Source organism: Theobroma cacao, chromosome 6 (assembly GCF_000208745.1).
Source record: "Theobroma cacao cultivar B97-61/B2 chromosome 6, Criollo_cocoa_genome_V2, whole genome shotgun sequence".
NCBI lineage: Eukaryota > Viridiplantae > Streptophyta > Magnoliopsida > Malvales > Malvaceae > Theobroma > Theobroma cacao.
In genome coordinates, this window is record NC_030855.1 from 20355096 (window position 1) to 20382919 (window position 27824).

Consider the following 27824-nt stretch of genomic DNA (forward strand, 5'->3'; position numbering starts at 1 on the left):
CCACCCATATCAAATTGGACTGACATTTCTACAAAAGGAATACCTCATCATGAAGATATTAATTTAAAACTCGTGTTATAAAAATTGTCAGATTCACTGATACATGTTCACTCTGATGGTAAATGGTTTAAATTCAGATAAGCCATAGACAAGCACATCCTGGATTCAATTTATATAAAGGAACAACCTGGATTGAAACGCAGGCGGTGCAAAGAATTGGGTGGGTGTAAAGAATGTGGCAAGGATATTTTAAGCCAATGTCTATGCGCATGGACAGAAATATTTAAAAGCGTATCCTCCACCAACTTCTCCCAAGACAATTGCATTAAAGAGGAATCGGTATACAGCATTCACCAAATAAAACGGACAAAAAGCTCAATTTCTCCATTGCACACAAGTCCATGAATTCCATGAAACCCCTCAAACTTTGGACTTGAGCTCAAACCTTCCTACATTCTAAATTTTAATAATGTCCGTACCTCCAGAATCTTCTTTCCTCTGCTCCATGCAGCTCTCTCGTTTCATGCAAAAATTTGCAGTTTTCTCCATAATAGCATCGTCCTTGAGCATGATACCGGCAGGGCTGTTGTGAAAGGAAGCCTCGTCTCTGTGGCGGAGTTTCTGGATGACAGTTGTTCATGCTTTTCAGCTGATGTCTATGATAGCTCGTCTCAAGCAACTTACTCATTCCACTTCTCCTGGACTTGTCATTGATGGAATTCTGGTATTTATTCATATGGAAGTTAGTTTTTCTGTAGTCTATGTGAAATTTATCACCCTTTTGAAGCTGAACCTCCGGAATGCCACTGCTCTGGACCGAATAACGAGGAATTTGATTTTGATAACCTTCCCATACATGAACATTTTTATACTCTGATTGAAAACTTCTAGCCTTGAAATTAGGAGAAAAGCCTGACTGTTCAGGGAGTTGAATCCTTTTTTCTCTAGGAGCGACTGATAAACCTGATTGCTTAGGTTGATTTGCAAGCTGCTGAAGTACATGAACATTTTTATACTCTGATTGAAAACTTTTAGCCTTGAAATTAGGAGAAAAGCCTGACTGTTCAGGGAGTTGAATCCTTTTTTCTCTGGGAGTAACTGATAAACCTGACTGCTTAGATTGGTTTGCAAGCTGCTGAGGTTCAGCTAAGAAACCTGATTGCTGAGACATAATTGGTGGTTTCTCTAAATCAAAGACTGATCCTGACCCATGAGTTTGACTTGTAAGTTTTTCCGCTACAACATTTAAACCTGACTGTTGATGCTGGGGTGCTACTATTCCTGAATAACTAGATGAACCTAGCTGTTGAGGTCGAATTTCTATTGTTGTTGAAGTTAACTGGGACTGAGTCTTGTTTCTCTCATCTTTTTTGAAGATTCTAAAGTCCAGACATGATAAAAGTAAGTAAGATGAGATTCCAAGCATTAGCATACTTTGAATCATTTTGGACCAAATCTGAATCGTTTGAAGTGTAATCATAACCAATTTACCTATTTGCTCTCAGCATTTCCCTCCTTTCCTTTTCCAGGATCCGCACTTCTCTATCTGACCTGGCAAGTGAACCCCTTGAGTGCTTTTCCATCAAAGCTTTTTGCCTCTCCCCTTCATCTTCCCATTTCTGATGAATAGTCAAATGGCTATTTAGCATTATATACAGCAATCATCAGACAGCTAAAAACGAAAATAGTCTAATGGCTCAAACCTGTCTCAAGGTCTTCAGTCTGTAAAGGTTTCGACCCTTAATTAAGAGGGGATGAAGTGGAGGAAGCGGTTTCTCCCCTTTGCTCCAGAGGACTTCTATCTGATCACATGAGCCACAAACATCATGTTAACTACTACCTTATCGTTGAGGTTAAATATTGCTCCTCTTACATGGGTTATATAAAAACTGCATAGCCTCTGCATGCAGTTGTAGGATAAACATCAATTAGGCTCTTATCATTCTTTAATCTAGCCTAGCAACATGAATGGAGGGTAATTAAGCAAATTGGTTAAGTTGACCAAAATTGTGAGAAACATAAAAAGGAATCTTGCTTCCCCACTGTCTTCTTCTATTGAACTAATGGAAAAAGCAACCAAAGAACACTAGATCTGAGTTCTGTTTTGGTGATTGCTAAGCATAACCATGAATAAGTTGAAAAACTTTTTTGCTCAATAAGTTGAAAAACTTTTACACCTAAACACAGAGTTTTGTTTTGGTGATTGCTACACATAACCACGAATAAGTTGAAAAACTTTAAACACAGGAAACTCTGTATCTAGGTTGCTCAAAGTTTCGCAAATAAAGGATCAGTTAAATAAATTGATTGATTTATTCCTTCAATGCTCTTTCTCATCCAAATTATTCCCTTAAAATCTTATTTGAGCAATACTTGAATGTAACCTTACCAGGAAGAACAATAAACATTTTTAACATCTTATTCTCGTATTCTAATATGAACCTGTTTATTCTAATCTATATGTGGCTTTTGACTCACTGTAAATGTATGCTGCTGTTTGGCAGCACCATAGCTTTCTTTGACAATGCGGCCTGCAACAATTCTCGTACCACAGGGTGGACCACTAGCACTTCGGGATGCTATGTTAAACCTGAAAGAATTAGAATACAGATAAGAAAGGCTAACAAAATATAAAATTTAGCAAAGCATAGTTAGCCAATGAGTTGGAAAATAATTACTAGTCTTATAATTGTAAGTCATATGCATATTATAAAGTGCTGTCTAGATCAGAATTATATCAAGCACTACATTGCCTTTTTTGCACAAAAGAATGATTTTAACACTTACATTTCATAAACATTCTGCTCAAACATAACGACATCACCAGTGCACGCATCACCTGCACCAGATTCCTTTGATTCTCAGAACAAACCTATAAAGATAGTAGAAACAAATCTAGACCACCTTATGCATAAAAAAGTAAATTAAAAAAAAAAAACTCATTAGCTGGTATAATATAGAAGGTAACAAACTGATACGGAGCGTTTTATTAATTTTGAAGGTAATTCAAAAATTCTGAATTCAGTAAAGCATGAGCTAAAATATGTACCTTTACAGTTCAATATGAAGCTGGAGAGTGGATACTTCTTCTCCCCTCCACCATTTAAAATCCTAAAATACAAAACAAAATAATTAAAAAGAAAAATTAAGCAAGTCTACAAAATCATGATGCTACTAAAGAAAATGGAAATTACTCCAAATGCTCCTTTATGCGCTGTATGAGCATATCCTTCCTTCCACTCAATCTAAGTCCATTTTTCTTCAAATAAACCTTACATTGATCCACTTTCAGCTTCTCTAGCTTCCCAGCTGCCAAGCATTGTAAAAGAAAAGCACATTTCAAAAATAAACAACCAGAAAACTATTTAATTTCAGCGCAAAAAGAAATATGAAAAGCCTTCCTGATCATTCTTTTTTATTTCTCATTTCCTTTTAATGAGATCATAAGTACTAACCTTTTACAATCTTTTGAACATACTCATAACTTTTATCATCAACCTCTGGAAAATTCATCTCCATTTCTTCTGGATCTTTCTTAATACTCAAATCAAAATCCTTAGCAACACTGTTAAGTATAAACAAAATCCTATAAAAGTAAAAAACTTAAACACAATCCGTCAAGTTAAATTAAATATTAAAGAAACCCCATCAAGTACTATTACAGATGGGGATATGGGGACTTACCCTGCCCTTGATTTTTTCTTGATGGAAAAGTTCTGGAGCTTGGCACGAGTCTCCTCTTCAATGCTATAACTTCGATCAGCACCCGAATCGTAATCCGGGTCGGATCCATGATAACTACTGTAGTCTTCTTCTTCGAATCCTTCGTTGTAATCTTTAGAGCTTTCTTGGTCAGAGTCAGAGATTGCCATTGATGAGCCTGGTTCTTTGTTTCGATTTTGGGGTCAAGGCCGTTATAGAAAATGAATTTGAAGTTTTGAAGTGTCATGGACGTTGGAAAGTGGTCATGTTTTAAAATAGGTGAAATTATGAATTTAAATAATCTAAAAATATTGGATTTAATTTATTTATTATAATTAATATAAATTGAGTTTACTTAAATTAGTACCTCAATTATATAAAAAAATCAATTAAGTTCATATCTTTTTGTTACATTTAATTAAATTTTTAAATTTTTTCTTTATATCAAATAAAGTTGTTTCAATAACTATTGATTAATTTTTGTTAATCAACAGTACAATTGATACTTTTATATCATATCATCGATCACATGATAAGTTAACATATCATGTTGATGATGTTACTAGCAAGTGACAAATAACATGACATTAAATGTAACTAATTAGAAATTGTGTTTACCTTTTTACTCAGCCATATGCCTAAAAATAATCGACTTTAAGATTTAAAAAACCGTAATTATTTTCTTCTTTAATCTAGAAGAATAAAGGTGTCATGACCCAAATTCAAGGTCATGACTAGGGCACGAGCCCAACAAATAAGCCCATTAGACCCGAGCAAGCTTCAGAACTCATATTTAAACATATCTAAGCTAAGAAATTCAATTATCAAATATTCATAATAAATTCAAATAAAATACAATATCGTGGCATAAATTCCATACAAATAGTAATAAGGCCGTACGTTGGCTATCCAAATAGGTTCATACATATTAACTCTTAATATACAATATAACGTGGCACTCAGTGCCCACACACATTATCTACGGCGAAAACTTCAACTGACTCAGCGGAGTGACCAAAACGGAAAACTTACCTAATGTCAAAAGTGATCTATCGTTAGACGACCTTTATCACACAAATCTGTGGCTTATTTATCTACACATGGTATACAAATAAGTTAGTACTATAATACTCAGTTAATGGTACAGATAAACAAAATCATATATATTTATATAAAATACATATATAAAACATATGCACCTTCCGTACAATTAGATGTTCTAACAAATATCTCTAAATATAGGGCATATCATTATTCCTAAATCTCCAATATAGGAGCATATCATCATCTTCAATAACTCCAAAAATCATCACACATATCATTAAGCGTATCCTCGAAGCCGATCAAAGTTATTTAAATCATTCTCCACGGTACACTCTAGCTGTCGAAGTATCACATCAAAATCATATCATATTTATCTAAGCCTCTCCATGGCTATCTCACGTCATATATAAATCAAATCAATGAGTGGTCCTCCCTTGGACGTAGTCAGATCACGCTCGGTGGCCAATTGACAAAAAATCATATCACGCTCACGGAAAAGCTGCTGGTAGAGACACAGATCACACACATGTCGAAGCAACAAGCGGAGAACCAATCACGCATAGCGCCGAAGCAGCTGGTAGAAAACAGATCATCGATCGGAGTAATCTGCCAATGTCGGTATCACCAGGAGTAATCTCAATGGATGACATCAAAACACTGCAGGTAAGAATCACAGGTGGAATTAGTGCCACCGTCGTTGCTTACGACCATCCCTACTGCCACACACATAGTCAGAGGGGGACAGAAATCCATTCAACCACAAATCATATCAATGTCCAAAATTCATCCCTCAGACAGAAACACAAATTCACAAATAGGCCATCATGCCTTTTTTTTATTCACATTTTCCTCATCAAACCTCAATCCACATTTATCGAACTTCAATCGTCTTTAAGCTCGATTAGGTTCTAAGAGCCTTTAAGTCTCCAAGGCATCATTCAATTAAATCATCTCAACATATCATTCACCTAGGGTAATCTACCCCTAGGGGTTCATCATAGCCTCTAGACATCCTAGTCTAGGTACACACAGCATAGGCCATCCATGTGACTCACATCACAATACACAAACACCCATTCCATAGTTTGGTTATCTAGCCTAGGCACATACATCTAAGCAATTATATATATACATACACACATATTAATACCATGATAGCGCCTTCACAAGGCGTCATGCATCACATGCATTTTAATTCAAAACCCACTCACAGTGACAAATTGGAGGTAATCTCGGCCAAACTTTGATTTTTAGTCTCCAATCGGTGTCTAGCTTGCCAACAAGTTGATTTAACTCTGTTTCCCTCTTTGCATATGTCAAAACATCGAAATGTTAATTAAATCCTAGCTTTCAAAATATGCCAACTTTTGCACAATTAACCAAATCTTAGTAATCTAACTACTTAAGTCAAATCTTTAATTAATGAGCTAAACCCACACCTTAGAAGTCGGATTGTACGAATCTTAGCTCCCAAATTCTTCAATCCAAGCCAAAGGGGAAAATTACCAAATTTAGAAAAAAAAATTAGATTTCTTAACATTTAACTGATTAAATCGAAAAATAATTGTTAAAAACGTTAAATCTTACCTCCAGAATGGTTCTCCAAGCTCCAAATAGCCTCAAAACACTTCAAAAATCCGTTTGGGGCTTTAAGGTTTCAGGTTTCTAGAGAGAGAAAGGAAAAGAAAGAGCTGAGAGAAAGAGATAGGGCGAAATGGCCCAAAATCCCTTTTTTTGTTTTCTTTCCTCCTTGATGTATTAATACATTTGACAATATATCGATACATTTGCTCTAATTTCGAAATGAATGTATCAATACATTTCAGGCATAATGCTCCTTGCCCAAACATGTATTGATACATGTAGGAGATATATCGATACTTTTCCCCCTAGGTGCTCTCTGCTTCAAATGTATCGATATATGTAGACAATGTATCAATACATATTCTTCTTTAACCAAATCTATCGATACATTCTCAAATATATCGGTAAAATATTCTTCCTGAAGCCTTTGTTGTTCATCTTGCCATGAATGTATCGAAATATTAGCGTATATATTGATACTTTCACCACTGTAGGCAATTCTAAGCTTCCCGAAACTTCAAAAATCCAAATTTAACATTCCAATATTATTCCCGGTTGATATTACACCTCAAATCATTCATTTAACTCAATCTCATACACATAAATTCATAAACATAACATCAAACCTTGATCAAAACTTCAAATTATGAGATTTACTACATATTTCCTCAAAATTTCGCCTAAATGTCAATATATACATTCTCAAACACTTGACGTACATAACATATTCTCAAAGTTCTCAAAATTTTACATATTCATAAATCATCGGTGTTACAAAAGATTTTAGGTTTAAACCAAAATTTACTAAATTATCTTAGAGAAATTAATACAGTCAAGTTTCTTTGGTTGACTTGATGTAAATTATGTTCATGCCATTCGGTTGACTTGGTATAAATTAAGGTAATGTCACGGAGTTGACCAATGACGTAGAATTTGTTAAGATTTTAATGGTCAATTTTAAATTTATTTCGTATATTTTATCAAAATTTTTAAATTAATCTCTTTACTATGATTCGTATAAATTAAGTTTTTATATTTTTAAAATTTTTTAATATTAATTCAATTATTAATATTATCAAGTTTTTCTTTTAAAATTTAGTTGATAATAATGTTGAACAATATTGGTATGCATTGACCAGTGATGACATGAAATTTCTAAACGTTATAAACAGTAATAGTCAAATAAAAATTCAAAAGAATTAGTAATAATTTCTAGCACTAACTTGTGTTAATTTCTTCAATTTTTATTTTAGATTCCACTTTGTGCCAAAATCATTCAATTCCCTCTCTACGTCACACAACTTTTAGTTTTCTTCCCCTTTTTTCATATCTTTTTTTCCAAACACAATCAAAAGTTTTTTATCTTCAAATTTTCTCTCTTTTCTTTTCCCTTTCTTTTAATTCTCGTTCTCCATCATACAACTTTTCGTTCTCTCGTTTTCCTACAGCAATTAAATTATGAAAAACATTATGCAAATAATTAAATTCATATATTTAATCGAAAATGTATAAATATTTACATCTCAATGGACTATCTCTTTCTCTTTATTCATTACTCTTTAATCTCAATTAATTTAGTTAATTGCTAATTTTTTTATTTAAATATCTTTTTAAAAGAAAATTCATATTAACACTTATCAATGTCATATCAACGCTTTTCAAAATCAGGTCAACCTCAAGTCAATAGCAGTAATGTCACTTTAACAGCTTTAACAAAAAATCCTCGATGATATTAATAATTGAACTAATATCATCAAATTTTGAAAATATAACTACTTGATTAAATTTAACATTTTGATAGAGTGCATGAATTAAATTAAACATTTTGATAAAATATACAGACTAAATTCAACATTTTGATAAAAGTACATGGATTAAATCTAATATTTGATAAAATATAAAGACTAAATCTAATATTTTTGTATAATACAAATAATAAATTCAAAATTAATCATTAAAATCCAAAAAATATCATGCTAGCATTGATCAAAGCATATTGATATCGGTCAATGCCACATAGATGCACTCCGATGCTAATCAATGCCACATTATCAACTTTAATGGAAAAAGTTTGATGGTGTTATCGGTTGAATTAACATTAACAAATTTTATAGATATAAAGGTGTAATTTATGCAAATTATAGAAGAGAAATTAAATTTAACATTTTGGTATAGTTAATAAATTAAATTTATAATTTCTCCTTTAAAATATGTTTACCATTTAAGATCATGGGGTGTTTAATGGGCTCAAAAAGTTTTATTGGGCCATGGCGTGAAACCCACTAAGCTCACCTCCCAAAAAAATAATTTAAGAAAAGAAATAAGTGAAAATAGTGAGCACCTAATTAAAAAACAATGATTAGAACAACTCAAGCTTAGCTCAAGATTAGTAGTTGTCAAGATTATTGATGGCAAATTGTATTATCATGTTTCTATTGTATTATGTGTAAATCTGGTATTACAAAAATCTCATTGTTATATTTGATAAATATGGTGTTAATGATATGTAATTACTATTTATAAGTTATGATAACATAATTTTGATATAATATTTGATAGTAGAAGAATTGTTTGATTAATCATAAAAAATAAATATTACTTATTAGACTTTTATTCATATTATTTATAAATAATAAATATTTATAAAATATTATAAAATATAATTTGAAAGAACAATTATAAGAGAAAGTATTTAGAAGGAGTAAAAAAGATCTTATTAGAGTGTATATTTACAAATAAAGTTAAGAGTCTATTTATAAGCTAATAATCTCTTATCTAGATAAAATTTTTAAGATAAATATAATGCTAAGGAATATGATTTGAATGGATTAAATATTAATCTTAATCTAATCTAATGTACATCCAAACCTAGATATACATAATTAATTATAAAAATTTAAATCAAATTACATTCTTGTGTTTGGCCTGGGTTGTTTGGCCTATCTAAGTTGTCGGATCCAAAATTTTAAATCGTGATATAATGGATATTTACACATATATTCATTACATTCCTTTTAAATATCCATTGTGTTAAAAATATATCTCGTTAAAACCTTATTAGAAAAAAATCTCACAAAAAAAATATGAGTAAAGCAAAAATTGTATATAATTCTTTTCAAGAATTTGTTTTTTTTTTTAAAGTTCAATAATACGTTTTTGAAATACTACCGCATTAAAAACCTTATCAAGAAAAACTTAATGAGAAAAATCTCGACGAAGAAAAAGAATACAATACGTATTTTATTCCCTCTCTTAACTGAATTATTTAACATTTTTAAAACGATACATTTCAATATTTTGTATCAACTTTTCAAATGTTGTAATAAGACGGGTTTTGGTGAAAAAATATGTTAGATTATTACTTGAATAAATTTGTTAAACACTAATATTATTTTTTTTTTGAAGATCATGAAGAAGAATTTTGATAAAATATGTTTTGTTTTACTACGTTTAATGTATTATTCTTTTAATTGTATTATAAAAGCGATATTATTCTTGTATAACGTTATTGAAATTTTTTTCTTGATTAACAATTTACATGTTTCTCGAATATATTGAATTATAAATCTTATTCAAATACATTCATGACTTGCTTTTATACTGCTAGAATAAGTTATTGCACAATAATCCAGGAATTTTCACTTGTTGGGAAGGATGGATTTTTTTAAGAAAGTTTGCTTTTATGGAGACGAATGTGTCCTGCCCCGTCCAGTTCAGTTCCTAATATTTTTCCCATAATTGGTCAATCTGATGCCACATCTTGGTTTTGCTATTATATTACGAGCCTCCATCATTGTTGATTGCACAGGTACATTGTTGGCCTCATTGTGCTATGTAACTGATATTTTTGTTGGCTGCTCTGTTGCAACGCTTGTTGGTACTGCTGTTGATTGATCTGGCTTGTTTGTGCTATTAAGTTGTTGCTATCACTCGGAGGAATGTCATTAGTGCACTTTTCTGATATGGAGTTGACAAAGAGTTCACGTTTTCAGGGCAATGGTGTTTACTAGAAGCCCTCATCATGGAAATTGCCAGCAAAATGAAGTTAGACCCACACTGGCAGTCTAATTAATTCCTCTCAGGTTGCAATGCTTTTGGGTAATGCCGTGACCGAGCTTCTGATTTCTCTTTATATCGACCAAAATGCAAAATCAGCTTGTAAATACCTCTGCCGAAGTCTTTTTACATAGGAGTTTTGGTAGTTTTGTCTTTTCCCATGGTCATCAAGCTCCACTATCAAATTCAATTTTCTCATGGTGGTTTAATGCAGCCTCTGTTACACGTGCGGGTTTCTCATGGTGGTTTAATTGCAACACCGCTTTGTGGTCTTGGGTTCATGTTGAGCTTATTGTTGGAGGGTCTTTGCTAATGTGGTGCACTTATTATTTTTGGGTCTCTTTCTGGCTCCCTCTGTTCATGTGTGCACAGTGCACTGTTCCTTGCATTTTCAGGTGGACTAACTAATTGCAGAATCCAATTCAAAGGTTGCCATTTCATAGGTGAGCGTAGGCTATTTTCATTGAAATCTACAAGCTAATTTAATCGATTGTGGAAGTTTCTATTGTGCACACATTGTGGAAGGGTAATTTATTTACTGATACGCGTACGAAGTATGTGCTGACAAGCAAAGCATACTTTCGGCGTGGTGGTGATTAGTTTCTGGAGCCACTCTATCTTCCTACATTATTTCCATGATATTTTGTTATGTTTTACTTCAGCTCTGCTATGTGTGGTTTTTATGCTCTTGAAATTGTAATTATGGTGCATTGTACTTGGATATTATGGGTGGCTTTGCTGCTCACCTATAAGGGTGGCATTGTGACTCCATATCGTTTTATCAATAATATATAAAATCCTCACTTTGACTGAAAAAGAAAATAATATTAAAAAATTTAATTTAAATGAATTAAATTTTAATCTTAATTTAATCTAATTTACATTCAATTTTAAATTTACATAATTAAAATCAGATTACATTTTTATGACTAGATTGTTTGCTTTATCTGAACTATCTAGTTTAAAACCTTAGATCATAACACAATAAACATACACACATATATTTATATCATAAAATTATTATTTATTACATCTCGTATTATTTATGAATAGTCAATAGTCTCAAACAAAATAATGTTAGAAACGGAACTTCGGCGTCCTTCCACTTCAGGAATTGGAAGACTACAATGTTTTCATTCTTAGTAGCAACCTTGTTAAGGCAAGGATTCCACTTATTTGATGCCTGTTAAAAATTATTGGCACAGTCCATGTGCAGGACATTCGTTTCTTCTGGATGAGTATTAAAGCATTGAGAGGATGTGATCATGTTTGGTTCTGACATGACTCCTGGTAATTTCCTTCACACTAGAACAACCAGAAAGGGACATAGCGAGTTCAAGCTCATCCTTAAGCATTTCAAGGACTCGTCTGACTCCGTATTCCCCCTTGGCTGCAAGTCCATAGATAACTGGCCTTCCAACCTACAACATACATAGCATAGTTAGAGCACATTAGTGGACAGAAACAGGTCAATGCAGGAAAGAATGCAAGATGTGTAGTTCCACGATTTAAACTTGAAGGTGAATGTGACAGGGAAAATGAGAAATGAACCCATACTGTAGCCTTGTCTCCTTAAACCCTCTTCAATTTATTAGCATAACCAGTTGCAATGAGATGCAATTGCATAACCACGTAGATACAGAAATGAAACATCGGAGTTGTTTCTTGACTGAAATGATATATAGTTAAGAGGTTTAAGAGCTTACTAGGACAGCTTGTGCACCAAGAGCCATTGCCTTGAAAATATCTGTTCCTCGCCGCACTCCTCCATCAAGGAAAACTGGAACTTTTCCATCAACAGCATGAACAACCTGCGACCTCATTGTTCACATATATGTAGGAAGTAATCAGAGAATTTTCCTTACTAATCCAGATTTTGTTGGGAAGTATCACCCTCAACTCATATTCTATAGCCGCATACTATACTGATAACAATGATACGTTAAGGAGAGCACCTCTTCCAGAACAGATATGGTGGGAGGACTATAATCCAGCTGGCGAGCTCCGTGATTGGAGACAATAATCGCATCAACACCTACTTCCAGCGCCTTCATTGCTGTGAATGGTAGTATCAAACTTTCAAAAAGCTATTCAATCAGCAGCCAAAGCCAGAAGAAAGTGTGAAGACACGAATACATACGCAAGAACAAAATAAAAAATAAGTTGAATAAAGTATAACCTGATTTCTAAAAGTTAAAACTGATGCGTTTGCTAAGCTCTTTGACTTTAGCTCATGTAAGAAAGCAGAATCTAAATGAATCTGCTGAAGGGCAAGGGCTTATATATAAATAGCTGAATAACAGTGTGTTCAACTAGAGCGTCAAGACTTCAATGGGGATACCAAACTAAAAAAGGCAGTGCCTTAACCTTACCATCTTCTTGAGTGAGTACCCCTTTGATCAGAATTGGCAATTTTGTAATAGATTTCAACCATCCGATGTCCTGTAGAAATGACAATGTACTAGTTAAACCAGTAACAGCGCCGTAGTTCCAGAACAATGGTTCTCACTTCTTATATTCACCTCACTCTTGCCAGACGACTCTAATACTATTAAAGAGCCAAAAAAATTGCCCATTAATATCTGTGAGGACCTTTAAGCAAAGTACTGAAACAAGCAGTCAGGGTTAGTTTGGAATTGCAGGGTGGTTGGAAAAGTGTGGACGAAAGAACCATAGGAAAAAGCCACTCTTTTACTCAAACCTAAGGTGAAGCTGAATATTTCTAATCTGTTTGGCATTGCAATTCATGGCCAAACAAATGCAACCTAAACATATTGAAACTAAGCCTAAATTATTTATCTATTAGTATCAGTACTAAATAATTATCCAGGTGATAATTAGCAATGGGAAAGAGATGAAACAGGAAGGAGGGTGAAACAAGCCTGAGAGTAGAACATCTGCAATAAATATCATAAAAACATATTACAAAATAACTTGGATGATCTATCAATCCTTACCTCCCAACAAAAAGAAGGATCACGGGTCCAATTGACCAGTGCATCTAGATTTGAACCTCCATCCTGCAAAATCTATAACATGTTATCTATATTTCATGATCAAAAACATCTAACAGACTTAATAGATGTAGTCCAATCCCTTAATTTCAATTAATTTCCTTTGGTCATTTAAAAGAAAAAGGGACAGATTATGTGCCACATAACTGTCGGACTGTAAAATTGACATTGTATTGGAGAAAAAGACAAGATAAAACCGAAGCAAAAGCAAATACAGGATGAAGTCCTTTGAACAACTCTCACTAAAACAGTATGGGTTATCCTATAAGAGACAGTCCTATGTATTTGAAAATAAACATAAGCTCATTACTTCTCCGTTTTATGTTCTGCAGTCTGGACAGAAAGATGCATAGTGCATTTAAAACATGGTTTTAGCTTAAGAAGCCAGATGCCTACGCAACCCAGGAAAACTATTCTGATGCATGATTGGGGATTGGGATTATTCTACTCACAGTGACAATGTTAGTTGATAATAGACCCTCCAGGTTCTTCAGTTCAGGTACAATGATCCTACAGAGGTTTGTCAGAAGTAATGTTTCACATGAGATGCATAAGTCATAGCTTTCCGCATAAATTGTAAATCAGAAATAACATTACTTGTCATGGTATATAAACCACATCAGTGTATCATCTCTATAATACAAAGCATGTTAATCCAAACAGTTAAAAGCAACTGGATCTTTAGTGCCCGGAAACTCAATGAAAGAGAAAATGCTGATATTTCACTTGTTCTTAATGTCTGCCTCCCTGCGACCATGTCTTGGAGAATCACCGGTTACGACAATTGCCTTATATCCATTATTTTCAGCTCTTTGCACCAGCTTAGCTGATATATCCCGCCTCTTATACACCTATTCAGAGGAAAACCAAATTAGGTTCCAAATTCTAGCAAATGGATATTTATGGGACAGAAGAAATTCCTGCTGCTAACTAAAGATAAAGTCTACATGGTAACAGTAAAAGAGCTCCAGGCAAGGACAAATACATATAACTGGAAGAAGCGAACAGCATTGCAGCAGACAGCTACTTCCTCCAAAGTACAGGTAGATGAAATAGATAGAACCTGGAATGAGAATTTACAGTGGAAACAGACATTAAAATCTAGGCACCTAAAAGTTATATATATGTATATTGTTAATACCATTATCGTGTTACATGCAGATGCTGCTCTGGCTGTGGCAATCTCTCCTGGAAATAAAGCAAACAGCTAGTCAATAAAAGTTTAAAAAAGTTTAAAAGAATTTGTTTTAGAGGACTCAGACCTGAAGGGTTTGCCAGCTTATGCCTAGAAGTTGGAGCAATCATAACTGGCATGGAGATATTGTAACCTAATACCGTAGTTGATAAATCAATGCTGCTCACATCTAGAAGAACTCTAGGCTGAATACTGAGAAGTCACAGATAATAAGTTAAAATGATGAAACCTATATGCTCAGTCTCAGAGTCATTTAACCAAGTTAAGCCATTACGTGATTCTATGAAATGCTTCCTCATTCTCTTTTAAGGTATATTGATCCTCTGCTCCTCCAGCGAAGAAATCATAGTACATTTTTGGAAGGGCTTGCCTTGCTAATTCTCGAAATCCATTGACATTAACAGGTTCTGCTGCCATATCCTAGAAACATAGACAATGTTTTAATATTCTGCTACATCTAGCTCTAACTGCCACTGCAGTTTCAGTAATAGACCAAAGCATAAGTTCTGGAATAAATCTTAGAAGAGTTGTGACGTGCAGACCTATGTTGCAAGAATAACTTTGATAGGCAAATCCCGTTTTGGGGCTTCTAACAGTTTTGCTGTTAATGATATGAGATCATAAATGGTTATATCATGTAAAGGGCTCTCAAGCACATCAAAGATCATTTACATACCAACCATGAAAATTGGCAAAGGTGCTCCAGAACTACACTCCAGAACTAAATTAAAGAGAATTTGCAAATGATGTGTATAATTTTATTCATTGACAGATGGGTGTTGGGGAGCTGTGGCAAGATTCCGGTACAGACAAGTAGACATTAGCCGATGTGTATAGCAATATGAGCTAATTATTCTTGGCAACCCTCAAATATCTGATTCGCAGGACGATATATAGCACGATGTATGAGGACAATTGTAAAGTGCTTGACTGCCATAAAAACTAGCGCATAGTGACTCATCAGAGTATGTGTTTAAGTTCAGAAGATAATCAAAGCAAGTGATCTTGCGAAAAACATACCTATGAGAGCAGAAAGCCACTCCAGAATTCTTATGTTATGTGAATGATAGAGCAGGTTCTGTGCAATAATTTCTAACTTTGAAATGAATTCTGTGTTATGCAAATCTGAAAACAAAATGTTTATGCGGAAAAAACTGGTGCCGTCTTTAATTTTGCAACCTCTGCCACCATGTAAGAGGTATATTTTTCCTGTTTTCTGGTCAATCGAATTGGCTAAAATTTCAAGGAATCTTTCCCCGTTCAGTAGCCAGGCCATGTCCTCTTGTCTCGACTTATGGTGTCACCTTCTGTTTGATAGTTATATTAATATGAGTGATGGGCCATGGTTCCGAATCCGAAGAAAACGAAGAACTTATACAATAAATCCTGGAAGCAGAGAAAGGTAATTAAACACTTATCGTTTTGTCACGGGGTGAGGAACGGAACTGATGTCACGGTCAAGAGTTCAGACAGCAGCCGGGCAGGCGAGCAGCACAGACTGCACATGCGAACCAGGCAGTCCATCGGTTTAGTAGGCCAATAGGCCCGTCAAGAAGTCTGGCCTGCTTTTGTGGGTTTTGAAGTTTACTTAAAGTTCAAATTTCAAAATTTCACTGCATAACGGTGTCAAATATTTACGAGACAAATCCCATGAGTGCAATAGATATTATATTAAATCCAATGTATTATTTCTAATTAATTGTTTCTCGAAGGTCATTGGACCTCCTTTGAATGCTTTTAACTTTTAACTTTGAGTTGATTTCAATGAAGAATTTAAGATCAATTATTTGAAGTATTTTTGTTATACTATAACAAAAGTTAAGAATGGAGAAATGAAATCATAAGGAAGAATCCTGAACCCATCCTAGTCCTAAGAGAGTACTATCTGTATCACAAGGCCACCAGAAAATCAGCAATAATGTGAGTTAAACCTACTTTTGTCGTTGAGAACTTTATTGTGCGAAAATTTGGGTACTTCCAAAAAAAGGAAAAACCTAGCAGCTACAAATAGCTGAAGGTACCCTTTGGGGCCTGGGCTATTAAGACAAGTGGTCATGGTCTCATTAGGGTACCGGCTACGTCAAGTAGGTTGCGTTAGCCTGTCAACTTTCCAGGCAGCTGCACAACGTGTAGTATATGTCGTAGGGTAATGGCTGCAGCCAGCAACTGCAGGGACCAATTTCTTTTCCAGAATGTGGACGGAACTATTAATTTATTCGCAAATCGAAGCACATTTATACGGCCAATATGAAAATTTAATCTCCTCTTTTTAATTCGTAATAATTGTGGCATATTTTCAATAATAATATTATGAGTCGTATATTCATTTTGAAAAAAAATAAAAAGAATAAAGTTTTTTAAAAAATTATTTTCGTTTCAAATAATTATATTTATTTAGATATTTTTATCCAAAAAATTATATCAGTACAAAAAGAAATACTTTGTCTATAAAATAAGACTTTGTTTTTTTCTAAATGTATAAAAACAATTTCAAATCAAACTCTCTTCGTTTTCCAAATACTTAGATTGCTTATAAACTATTTTATTATAAAAAAATTTTATAAGAATTTGATAATCTTGTCATATGTTGATGAGTGTTTAATGAATTGATTTTATTAATGTAAAATATAATTAATCGTTAGATTTAATTGTATCTTCGATATACATATTGAAACCCATTTCATAATTTTTTTTATTTTCAATTATATATTCCAACAACAACAACAATAATAATAATAAGTCATATACATATGAAAATTTATTTACATAAATCTTAATTCCCATGTTGCTAGCCAAAGTTAGCAATGGCAGTTAAAGAGAGGAAAGGGAAATAAAATTCAACACCAAAAAGAAGATGGAAAGAAATTAAAACAGTTAGAATGTTATCGAGGATAATGTTGAAGCCAATGTTTCTATATTATTTATTTCAACTTAAGGTTCGTTTGTTTTGATGTTAAATATTTTTAGCAAAACATTTTTAAGACTTATGCTTATTTGGAAGATGAAAAATTTATTTCAAATGTAAAATATTTTACGGATTAACAAAAAAAATATTCATTAACTACGTAAAATGTCTTACACTCTTGAGAAGTGTAAGACATTTTCTAGAGAATAAAAAAATATTATTATTTTAAACCTAGTAGTATAGGATTGATGAAAATTAACATTTAACTTAAAATATTTAAAAAATTAAAAATTATTAATATTTAATTAAAAATGTTAACTTAAAATATTAATCTTTAAATTCAATAAATCTTACTAAAAATTATAATAAAAAATATTTCAATGATCATCATTTGATTAATACACATTTATAATTATAGATTTTAGATGTTTTATACAATAGATGAATATTGATATTTTTATAATGTTATGAAAAAAATGATCAGATGGAAAATTTTTTAAAATTTAGAGTTTACTTTCATTACACATATATGGTTAAATGCTTCGAAAAATATTCTTATTTATTTTGTCCATTTTCATTTTTATTTTTAATTTTGATCCCAAATTAGTGAAAATCAAATGAGATCATTGTTTTGTAATAACTCCTATGTATCATTTTAACACCAAACTAACTCCACTAATGGTGGTGGAAAATATATTTCACGAGATGATCCAAGCAATAAAAAATATTTTCGACAGTTTATCGAAACAATAGAAAACATTTTATATGGAAAAATTTTTCCCCAACAAGTTATTTTTTAGTTACCAAATAGACCGTTAGCATTTTTCAATAACAAGGTCCCAACCTAAGATGCGTATGTTGACAATCACGTTTCAACTTTGCTAGTCGTTAATCCACTGTATCTAAGTTACGCCTGGTGGTATTTGAGATTTTACCATCAACATTACAAGATTCGGATTAATTATTTATCTATTGTCATGGTCCACACCGGCTTGTAAGGTATTATTTGTTTTGATCTGTTGGGACTACAATTTTGTCTCACAAAAGGTGTCTCATAAATTAAATATGATGTGAACCTTAAATGTCCAGTCTCACACAATCGATGTGAAAATCATAGTTTCCCTTTGGGACCTTGATATCCTCTTTTTATTTAGGATTCATGACTCCCCACTAGGTCTATGGCATTTTCCATAATGTAGGAATTAATGACTCTCGTGACATCCTCCCTCACTCTAATAAGAGCCCATTATCCTTGGTAATACATCGTTAATATCCCTAAAACCCATTATGATACCAATTTTCACAGTTTACACCAACCTACAAGATATTATTCATTTTGGCCCACTTGCTTCACAATTTTATCTCACAAAAGGCGTCTCACAAGTTAAAGATGGTGTTAAACCTTAAAAACGTAAATTCAAGTTGGAAACATGAGCACATGACAAATGGTATCTGAGCAAACCCAAATCTTCATTGATTTGAGGCTCTCATGAGAGATATCAAGGTCGAGGTAGACCCAGACTAAGGTATGGTCCCTCTTTTCTATAGATAAAAGAGCCTGTGCAATAAGGGTATTGCGTAATTAAATGAGATAAAATGTCACAGATCTCATATTAGTAAGAGATAGGGTCAGTCTTGGGTTTATAAATAAAGGCATTCTTTCACCTATCATACATGTTTTTGGGTTAAAAACGGGAGCCTATGATATCAGGTATTTAAGGTTCACACTTTTTATGGGAGTAGTAGTAATATCCTCAAGTTGGTGTGGACCATGACATCTATAATTATTATCAAATTGTAACAGTCAAAGTTACGAAAAATACAGGTTTCACTTGATGATGTTTGTTTTGTTTTTTTGGCCTCTATAATTGTTGCTTGCTGATTTATTAAGACAATTTGCTTTAAAACTTTTATCAAATTAGCAAAACATTATGCAAGTGTACATAGTCAACAAGTAATATAGTAGTAAGCGAGTTATCGTCTCCACTGGGAATTGTATCTAAATTTTTGCTAATTACTAAAATTGAGGAATCTAATCTTATCCAAGGAAATCTAGTATGGAAATTAATTGAAAATGAAAAAAAATTAAAGTAGCAAAGCTAAACCAGTGAACTAAGCTAAAAAAAATGCAAGTAAATTAAGTTGGAAAATACTGGGGAAGTACCTTGGATTATGGTTTCAATTAATACTTTATTTGGACTTAAGATTGACTAATTACCTATTTTTATGAAAAACTAATGCTAGCTTAAGATCATTAAGCATTTACGATTCTCCGTTGAGCTATCGTATAATGGCTTAACTTAATTTAATTCACTATATGCCTATAACTAATTAATTGAGCTAAGTTCCTTAAGTATAGATCTTATAAATTGACTGTATATGGTAAATAGGTATATGTTTACCCTATTAATAAATCACCCAATTAATTCCTAACTGTAATGATCATATACTACCCAAACCATGGTTTTTTTAAACTATGTCAAGTATTATCTAAAAACCCATACACATCCTATTGGTAATCAGTAAATAAAATGGGAAATAAGTGTAGATTTGAATAAACACTAAATATTCTATAAAAACAAGTAATAGTCAATCAAACATCCAAACTATACATTAATATCCACCATAATCCTAGAAAAGAAAGTTTAGCTTAACATTTCAATAGCCCATAATAAAATTTCACCAAAACTAAGCATTTATACAAGGAGATTTAGAGAGAGAAAAATAAAGCTAATGAGAGAAAACTCTTTTGGTGCAATTTTGTCAAGTTTTTTTTTTATTTTCCTCTTCTTTTCTCCTTGTGGAAAGCTTCTTTTTTCCTCTGAAGTTACTCCTCAAGATGGCCCCCTTCAGCCTTAAAAAATGATTATATTTATACCTTTTTTGATGGCCATTTGATGTAAAATCGAATGGCCAAAAATGTGTAGAATTACTTGTTGGTGCCTAAGGGGCCACGGGCTGGGGCCTAGGCACCCAAGGTTCTGTTTTGTGGATTGTTTTAACATGCTAGACAATGCATTAGCGCTTATGCACTGAGAGCTGGGCGCCCAAGCTTCTGTCAACACTTACTGTAATTTGCTGCAGTCAGTCAATTTCATCTACATTTTTTATCATGATACCTTGTGAATTGGGTAAAGTACTAAACATTAAAGTTAGAGCTCTTCCTCTTAACTTTTCATAAGTCTAAGAATCATGTCGATTGGGGTTTTGTAGCTCAAGTTATGCTCAAAATATGGCAGCATATTTGGAGGTCTTTCTTAAACTACTTGCATCATCCTTTGTCAATTGAGTTCCAAGTCCTTGCACATCCTTTAATATTAGAAAATCAATTAAATTAAAAGCTGAAATGAGAGATTTTAACAAGAAATTCATTGAAATTGCATAAATGATAAATGCCATAATATAAATTAAATTACTGCTGCTAAGTGTAAAATTACCTATGGATTACTTAAAATTAAAAGACCTAGCTCAATTTTAGATTCCAAAGATGCATAAGATAACTCTATATAATAGAGTTATCAATAATTATTATTAAATTGTGATAGTCAAAGTTATGAAAAATACAAGTTTTACTTGGTGATCTTTTCTTTTATATTTTTAATTTTTTATTAAAAATTAAATTAAAAGTAAAAAAGATCCAACTGTTATGAAGTCAAACTTGAAAGTGTATTTACAAATGAAATAAAGGGCCTATTTATAGGTTAATAACTTTTATCTAGATAGAATTTATAAGATAAAGATAATATTTAAGGGATTTGATTTGGATGGGTTAAATCCTAATATTAATCCAATATAATCTACATCCAAATTTAGATATGCATAATCAAATATAAGAGTTTATATTAGAGTACAGTATAGTGTTTGGCCTGTCTCGACTACTTGGCATGGTCTGAACTCTTAGGTCATGACATAATAGATATTCACACATATATTCATAACACTCTCTTTGAATGTCTATTGTATTAAGTATATACCTCGTTAAAACCTTACTAAGAAAAAATCCGAGTGAAGAAAAAAGAGTACATAATTCTTTTCGAGAATACGCATTTAAAATACTATCTCATTAAAAACTTTACCAAAAAAAAAACATAGTGGGAAGAACTTTGATGAAGGAAAAAAGTATAGTGCGTATTTTGCTCCTCCGAATTACTACATTATTTAAAATATTTAAAACGACACATTCTAATTTTTTTGTACTAATTTTTCAAATGTTGTAGTAAGAAGGGTTTTGGTGAATAAATCTATTGGATTGTCACTTGAACGAATTTGTTGAACACTAATATCATCTTTTTCTTAGAAATAATGAGTGAAGAAGAATTTTAGCAAAATATGTTTTGTTCCTTTTAATATATCATTCCTTTAATTGTGTTATGCAAGAAGTATTATCTTCATATAACATTGTTGGAATTGCTTTCTTGATTGACAATCCACACGTTTCTCGAATATGTTGAGTTATAGATCTTAACCAGATACATTGACAACTCGTTGCATGAATTGTTAAAATTTTTACATAATTAGAAAAAGTAGTAACTATAGTTAGTTTTACAGAATGCCATAAAATAGCCATACCTCCATATGTGAATAAGTAACCTATCTAGGATTAAGGTTTGTGTGGATCAGATAAATATCCTACATCTACATAACCAATTAAATTTGATTTTGATACATTTGAGTAATAGAAATATTGAAATATATGTTTAATTTCATTCTAATGTTATTGAATTGAAGAAGAGCTATATCTTGCTAATAAATTTATAACAAATGATATATCAGGTCGTTTATTACTAGCAAGATACATTAATACTCCAATTGTACTAAGATATGGTACTTTAAGACCGTAAAGTTTTTCATCATCCTCACGAGGTCGAAAATGATATTTTTTCACATCTAGTAACTTTACAACTATTGATGAACTCAATGAATGTGTTTTGTCCGTATAAAATTATTTTAGCACTTTTGCTATATAATTTGATTGATGGGCAAAAATTTCATTTATCCAGTGTTTAGTCTGAAGACCCAAAGAAAACTTTATTTTTCTAAGATCTTTCATATCAAATTCTTTTTTTAAATAATCCAAGATTTTTTATAACTATTCAAGAGTTGTAATAATGTTTAAGTCATCAACATAAATAATAATTATCACAAATTCATATCTGAATCATTTTATAAAAACACATGGGCATATAGGAATTTTTTATAACCTTCTTTTAACAAATACTCATTAAGGCGATTATACCACATGTGTTTAGATTGCTTTAATCTATACATATATTTATTTAATTTGATCGAATAAATTTCTCTAGAACTGTGTGCTTTAGGCAACTTAAATCTTTTAAGGATTTTAATATAGATATCAATATCAAGTGAGCCATATAAATAGGTTATATTCATTAAACGCATTTTAATCTTCTCATGTATTGCCAAATTAATTAAATATATAAATATAATTGCATCCACCACAAGATAATATGTCTTTTCTTAACCAATATCATGTCTTTGGGTAAAATCTTGTTCGATAAGCCATGCTTTGTATTTCATAATTTCATTTTCGTACAAATACCTATTTAGATCCTATTAGTTTTACATCATTTGTTGTATAGACTATAGGTAAAAAAATTTCACATTGTGCAAATGAATTCAGTTTTGCCTTGATTGCATCTTTCCACATTGGCTAATCATTTCTATGCCTACATTTTTCAACAGATGTAGGTTAAAGATCATCATTTTCTTTTCATAATTAAGCGCTACATTATGTGCAAAAATATCATCGATGTTTATTTCATTATGCTTCCATATTTTCTCATCAAAACATAATTTATTGAAATCTCTTCATTTTCAACGATTTCAAACACCTGAATTTCTTCTAGAATTTTGTCAATTATGTTAGGAGTCTCTTTTAGAGTTTCTATTTTCTATTTTTGACCATTTTGTATATTTGTTCATTTTCTTTTTTGAAGATTTTATCTTTAGAACCGATTGGTTTTCTACACTTCTAGCGTACTTTGTCTTATAGGGATATCAATTCTAGTATAAGTAAACCTGACAATTCATGTTTTAGTGTCTTAATAGCGTCAACACAATCAAGACACGAAATATGATATGGCTAAATGTAAACACGACACAAATAATTATTCATATCAGCATTTGAAATACGTATACGGATATATTTGATAACCGTGTAACACGATACAACACAACTAGCAAGTTTACTAAACATGTCAGGATTTTTTATACAACACGACACGATTAACAAACACAATTAAATGATTAACATAATTTTACCTAACACAGTTAACACATTTAACACGTTTAACTTAAAATATTTACAATTAAATATAATTTTATTATTCACATTTAAAATCAATAGTTATAAAAATAATTATAACAAAATAATAATAACATCAAATATAATAAAATTTATCGCAAATAACATGCATAAAATTCATTATCATACTAATAAAATCCATCATTAATATTAAACGTGTTACTTATACATGTTTTTATACAAGTTTAAACATGATAACTTGATTTACATGATTAATTAAATGTGCTTTAAATATGTTAACCATGTCTAACATAGTTAAGACATGAAACACAACAAAGCTAAATCCAAACCTGTTTAATTCCGTGTCCTCTCATGTTGTGTCCAAAATTGTGAAGTTTAAATAGGAGTATTTGTAACTAGCATATGAGATTTAATTATTATCTTTGGGTCAGTAAATATGTTTAGCAACCGATTTGTTTTATTTTACAAATAAATTATCTTTTGAACTTCAAGTTCACATTAATTTGTACGATGATCAAAACTAAATAATGATAATGCATTTCAAAAAATTTCTTTTTCTAACTGCTTATTTTCTCCCCCTAATGTTAGAAAATATATTTTATCAATATGACAATCGGTAAACCTTGTCGTGAACAAATTTCTTGTTAATGGTTCTAGATATTTAATTATAAATGGAGATTTATATCTACCTTATATTCTTAACCTTCTTTGAGGACCCATCATTGTGTGTTTTGATAGAGCAATTGTGACATATGTTGTACATCTAAAAATTCTTAAATAGGAAATATTTTGTTCCTAACAATAAACTAATTGTATAAGGAAGAATTTATAATAACTCGTTAGCATAATATATGCAAGTGCTGTTACATGCAAAATGGCATGTCCACAAGGAAAAATGGAGAGTTTAGTTTTTATAAGCAATGACGTTACAATTAGTTGAAAGAGTTTAACAAACAATTTTGCTAGATCATTTCGTGCATGAACATAACTAATAGGCTGTTCAATAGTTATTTCAACTAATATACAATATTTATTAAAGGTTTAAAATGTAAATTCACCAGTATCATCAAGATGAATAGCCTTAATTGCATAATCAAGAAGATGTGCTTGAAAATAAATGATTTAGGCGAGTAATCTTGCAAATGTCAAATTGTAAATTAATAATAAGCACACATTTGATCATCTAATCGATGCATTGATTAAAATCATAAAATATCTAAATGGTCCACATGGTAGATGTATGGATTCACATATATCACCTTAAATACATTTCAAAAATGTAAAAGATTCAATCATAAATTTAATTGGTGATGACCTTACAATTAATTTATCTTGAGAGTAAGCAACATATGAGAATTCATCAAATTGAAAAATCTTTTGGTTTTTCAATGGATAACCACATGAAGTTTCAATAATTTTTTACATCATTATTGATTCGGGATAGCTTAACCAGTCATAGCAACTATTAAAATCATTAATATATTTCTAATTTACTATAACATGCATTTTGATTATTCTAATATTTGTGTAGTACAATCTAAATGAATATCTATATTTTTTTTTCAATAAAAGAAGATAAATATATACTAAGAAACTTGCAAGTTAACATAAGATAACATTTGATATATAATTTACTATTAAAACACATAATAAAAACATATCATTTAAATATAATAAGAACATATAAAAAATCTTCATGATAAAATTATACTAAAACATACCAACCAATTATTTAAGAAATTTCATATATTTTAATCACCAATCACATGATCAATTTTTCCTTTAAGGTGGACAAAAAAAAATCTAGATGTGTTATATAAACTTGGCTATGGTTAAAATAATCTTAAACAAAATTTGTTTCGATATTTTTTTCTTTTAGCTTTCAGTAATGCTTGATAAAGTTTAACAAAATGTTTCGACTATGATAAGTACGCAATCAATGGTCTTTCATGCCACATTGATGACAGATATTTTTTATATTCCTTTTATTTTGTTCACTTTTGTCTTTTTCTTATATCTATTCACTATTTATCCACTTCTAGTGGATAAATGTATCCATCTACTTTTACTTGGTAAATCTAATGGGTAAAGGTATCCATCTACTTTTACTTGGTAAATCTAATGGGTAAAGGTATTTATCAACTTTTAGTGGGTAAAGATATCCATCAATTTTTTATGGGTATAGGTAGCCATCAACTTCTAGTAAAGGTATACATCAACTTCTGGTGGGTATAGGTATCCATCAACTTTTGGTGGGTAAAGGTATCCATCAACTTCTGGTGGGTAAATGTATTCATCAACTTCTGGTATCCATCCATTTCTAGTAGGTAAAGGTAGGGTAGAGAAAATAGTTATTTCTATTAGTTCGGTTTTGAATATCCAATAACCGAACTCATGTTTAAAAATAACTGAAACTAAACTGAATTCCATAAATAACCGAACCAACCAAAACTGAATTAATTTAATTAGTTTGGTCCTATTTCTGAAAACTGAACTTGAGAAAAAAAAATTTTTGTATGTATTTATTTATGTTGCATTTTTTTATAAATCAATACTACAAAATATTAAAAATGATGATAAATAATTATAATAAATAAAATGGATACTCATACAAACAACAACAAATAATAAAAAAACATGGATGAAAACAACAACAAATAGTTTATGATTTATTTCCCATGCAAAAACCCTATTATACCTTTATTCAAGTTCAGTTAGAAAAATTCTTAACCGAAACCAAACCAAATTAACTAGAATGACCAAACTACTCTAACCGAACTATTTGAAGAATATAATTAATTGAACTAAAAAAATTGAACTCACTTCTATTTAGTTTGATTTTTCAATTCGTTTTGCATTTGCACACTCCTAAGTAAATGTATCAATCCACTTCTGGTGGATAAAAGTATCCATACACTTTTGGTTGGTAGACGTATCCATTTACTTCTTATGGGTAAAGGTAACCGTCAACTTCAAGTAGTTAAATGTATTCTTAGAATAGTAATTAGTGTAAACCCCATGATTGCAATTATTATGGCTACTTTTCTTACCTCCATGACCATAATTATTAAATTATGTCGTATTCACTTTAGAGAATAGACAAGTTCATGATTTTTCATTAGTAGCTTATTATTTTGCTCAACTACAAAATACATGACATCCAAAATAAAACGTATTTTAATTTACCCAAAGTATAGTATTTTTCACTAGTTACAAAATAAATATCATACAAAATCAATTTCATATGTTCAATTCAAAATGTCTTATACAAAATCTCATAGTATCAAAGATAGATTTACACATGTTGAGCAAAATTATAGTCAAAATTTAACAAAAAAATCATATATTAAGAAAATCATATTCCAAAACTAGAACAAAGATATCATATATAATTATATATATTTTTATGCTTAACTTGATTTAATAAATCAAGGGACAAAATCTGATAAATATTATATGATAGCAAAATTCACATTAAGGCTAATTTTCAACAAATGAAAACACCAGAAAGATATCAAGTCATGCTAAAACCAAAAATCATTTTGAAACTAGAATATGATGAAAACTAAATAATACCAAAACTTGATAAATTAAAGAATCATGCTTATAATGTGCTATGAAATATAACTTAAAAGAACAATTATAAGAAAAACTATTTAAAGAGAGTAAGAAGATTTTATTTGAGAGTATTTACAAATGAAGTGAGAGGCTTATTTATAGGTTAATAACTTTTATCTAGATATAATTTACAAGATAAAGCTAATACTTAAGAAATTTGATTTGGATGGCTTAAATCCTAAAATTAATCCAATATAATTAATCTACTTCCAAATTTATATATACGTAATCAAATGTAAGAGTTTATATCAAATTATACTTCTATATCTGGCTTGCAGAGCTATAACCTATCTCGACTGGTTAGCTTGGTCTGAATTCTTAAATCGTGATATAATAGATATTCACACACACACACACACACACAATATATATATATATATATATATATATATATATATATATATTAATATGCAAGCAAAA

At 31.2% G+C, this 27824-nt stretch overlaps 2 protein-coding genes across 4 annotated transcripts; both read right to left on the reverse strand.

Moving 5' to 3' along the window:
• Positions 51-3942, reverse strand: LOC108662598 (zinc finger CCCH domain-containing protein 62-like). Of its 2 annotated transcripts, XM_018123320.1 has the most exons (10): positions 3685-3942; positions 3456-3565; positions 3195-3309; positions 3050-3111; positions 2788-2839; positions 2479-2590; positions 1704-1802; positions 1492-1619; positions 1037-1379; positions 51-892 (listed from the first exon to the last, which is right to left on the reverse strand). In XM_018123320.1, the coding sequence occupies exons 1-10, from the start codon at positions 3870-3872 to the stop codon at positions 464-466; spliced, it is 1638 nt and encodes a 545-aa protein (XP_017978809.1). In that variant the 5' UTR covers positions 3873-3942; the 3' UTR covers positions 51-463. The 2 variants fall into 2 exon arrangements, with proteins under 2 accessions (XP_017978809.1, XP_017978808.1); XM_018123319.1 differs by having other exon boundaries at positions 51-1379.
• LOC18596267 (peroxisomal (S)-2-hydroxy-acid oxidase GLO4) lies at positions 11361-15931 on the reverse strand. 2 transcript variants are annotated; one of them, XM_018123325.1, is made up of 14 exons: positions 15616-15931; positions 15276-15525; positions 15138-15196; positions 14870-15015; positions 14663-14787; positions 14542-14588; positions 14386-14463; positions 14127-14251; positions 13853-13910; positions 13344-13406; positions 12759-12828; positions 12342-12442; positions 12093-12197; positions 11361-11807 (listed from the first exon to the last, which is right to left on the reverse strand). In XM_018123325.1, the coding sequence occupies exons 4-14, from the start codon at positions 15010-15012 to the stop codon at positions 11628-11630; spliced, it is 1095 nt and encodes a 364-aa protein (XP_017978814.1). In that variant the 5' UTR covers positions 15013-15015; positions 15138-15196; positions 15276-15525; positions 15616-15931; the 3' UTR covers positions 11361-11627. The 2 variants fall into 2 exon arrangements, with proteins under 2 accessions (XP_017978814.1, XP_017978813.1); XM_018123324.1 differs by lacking the exons at positions 15138-15196; positions 15276-15525.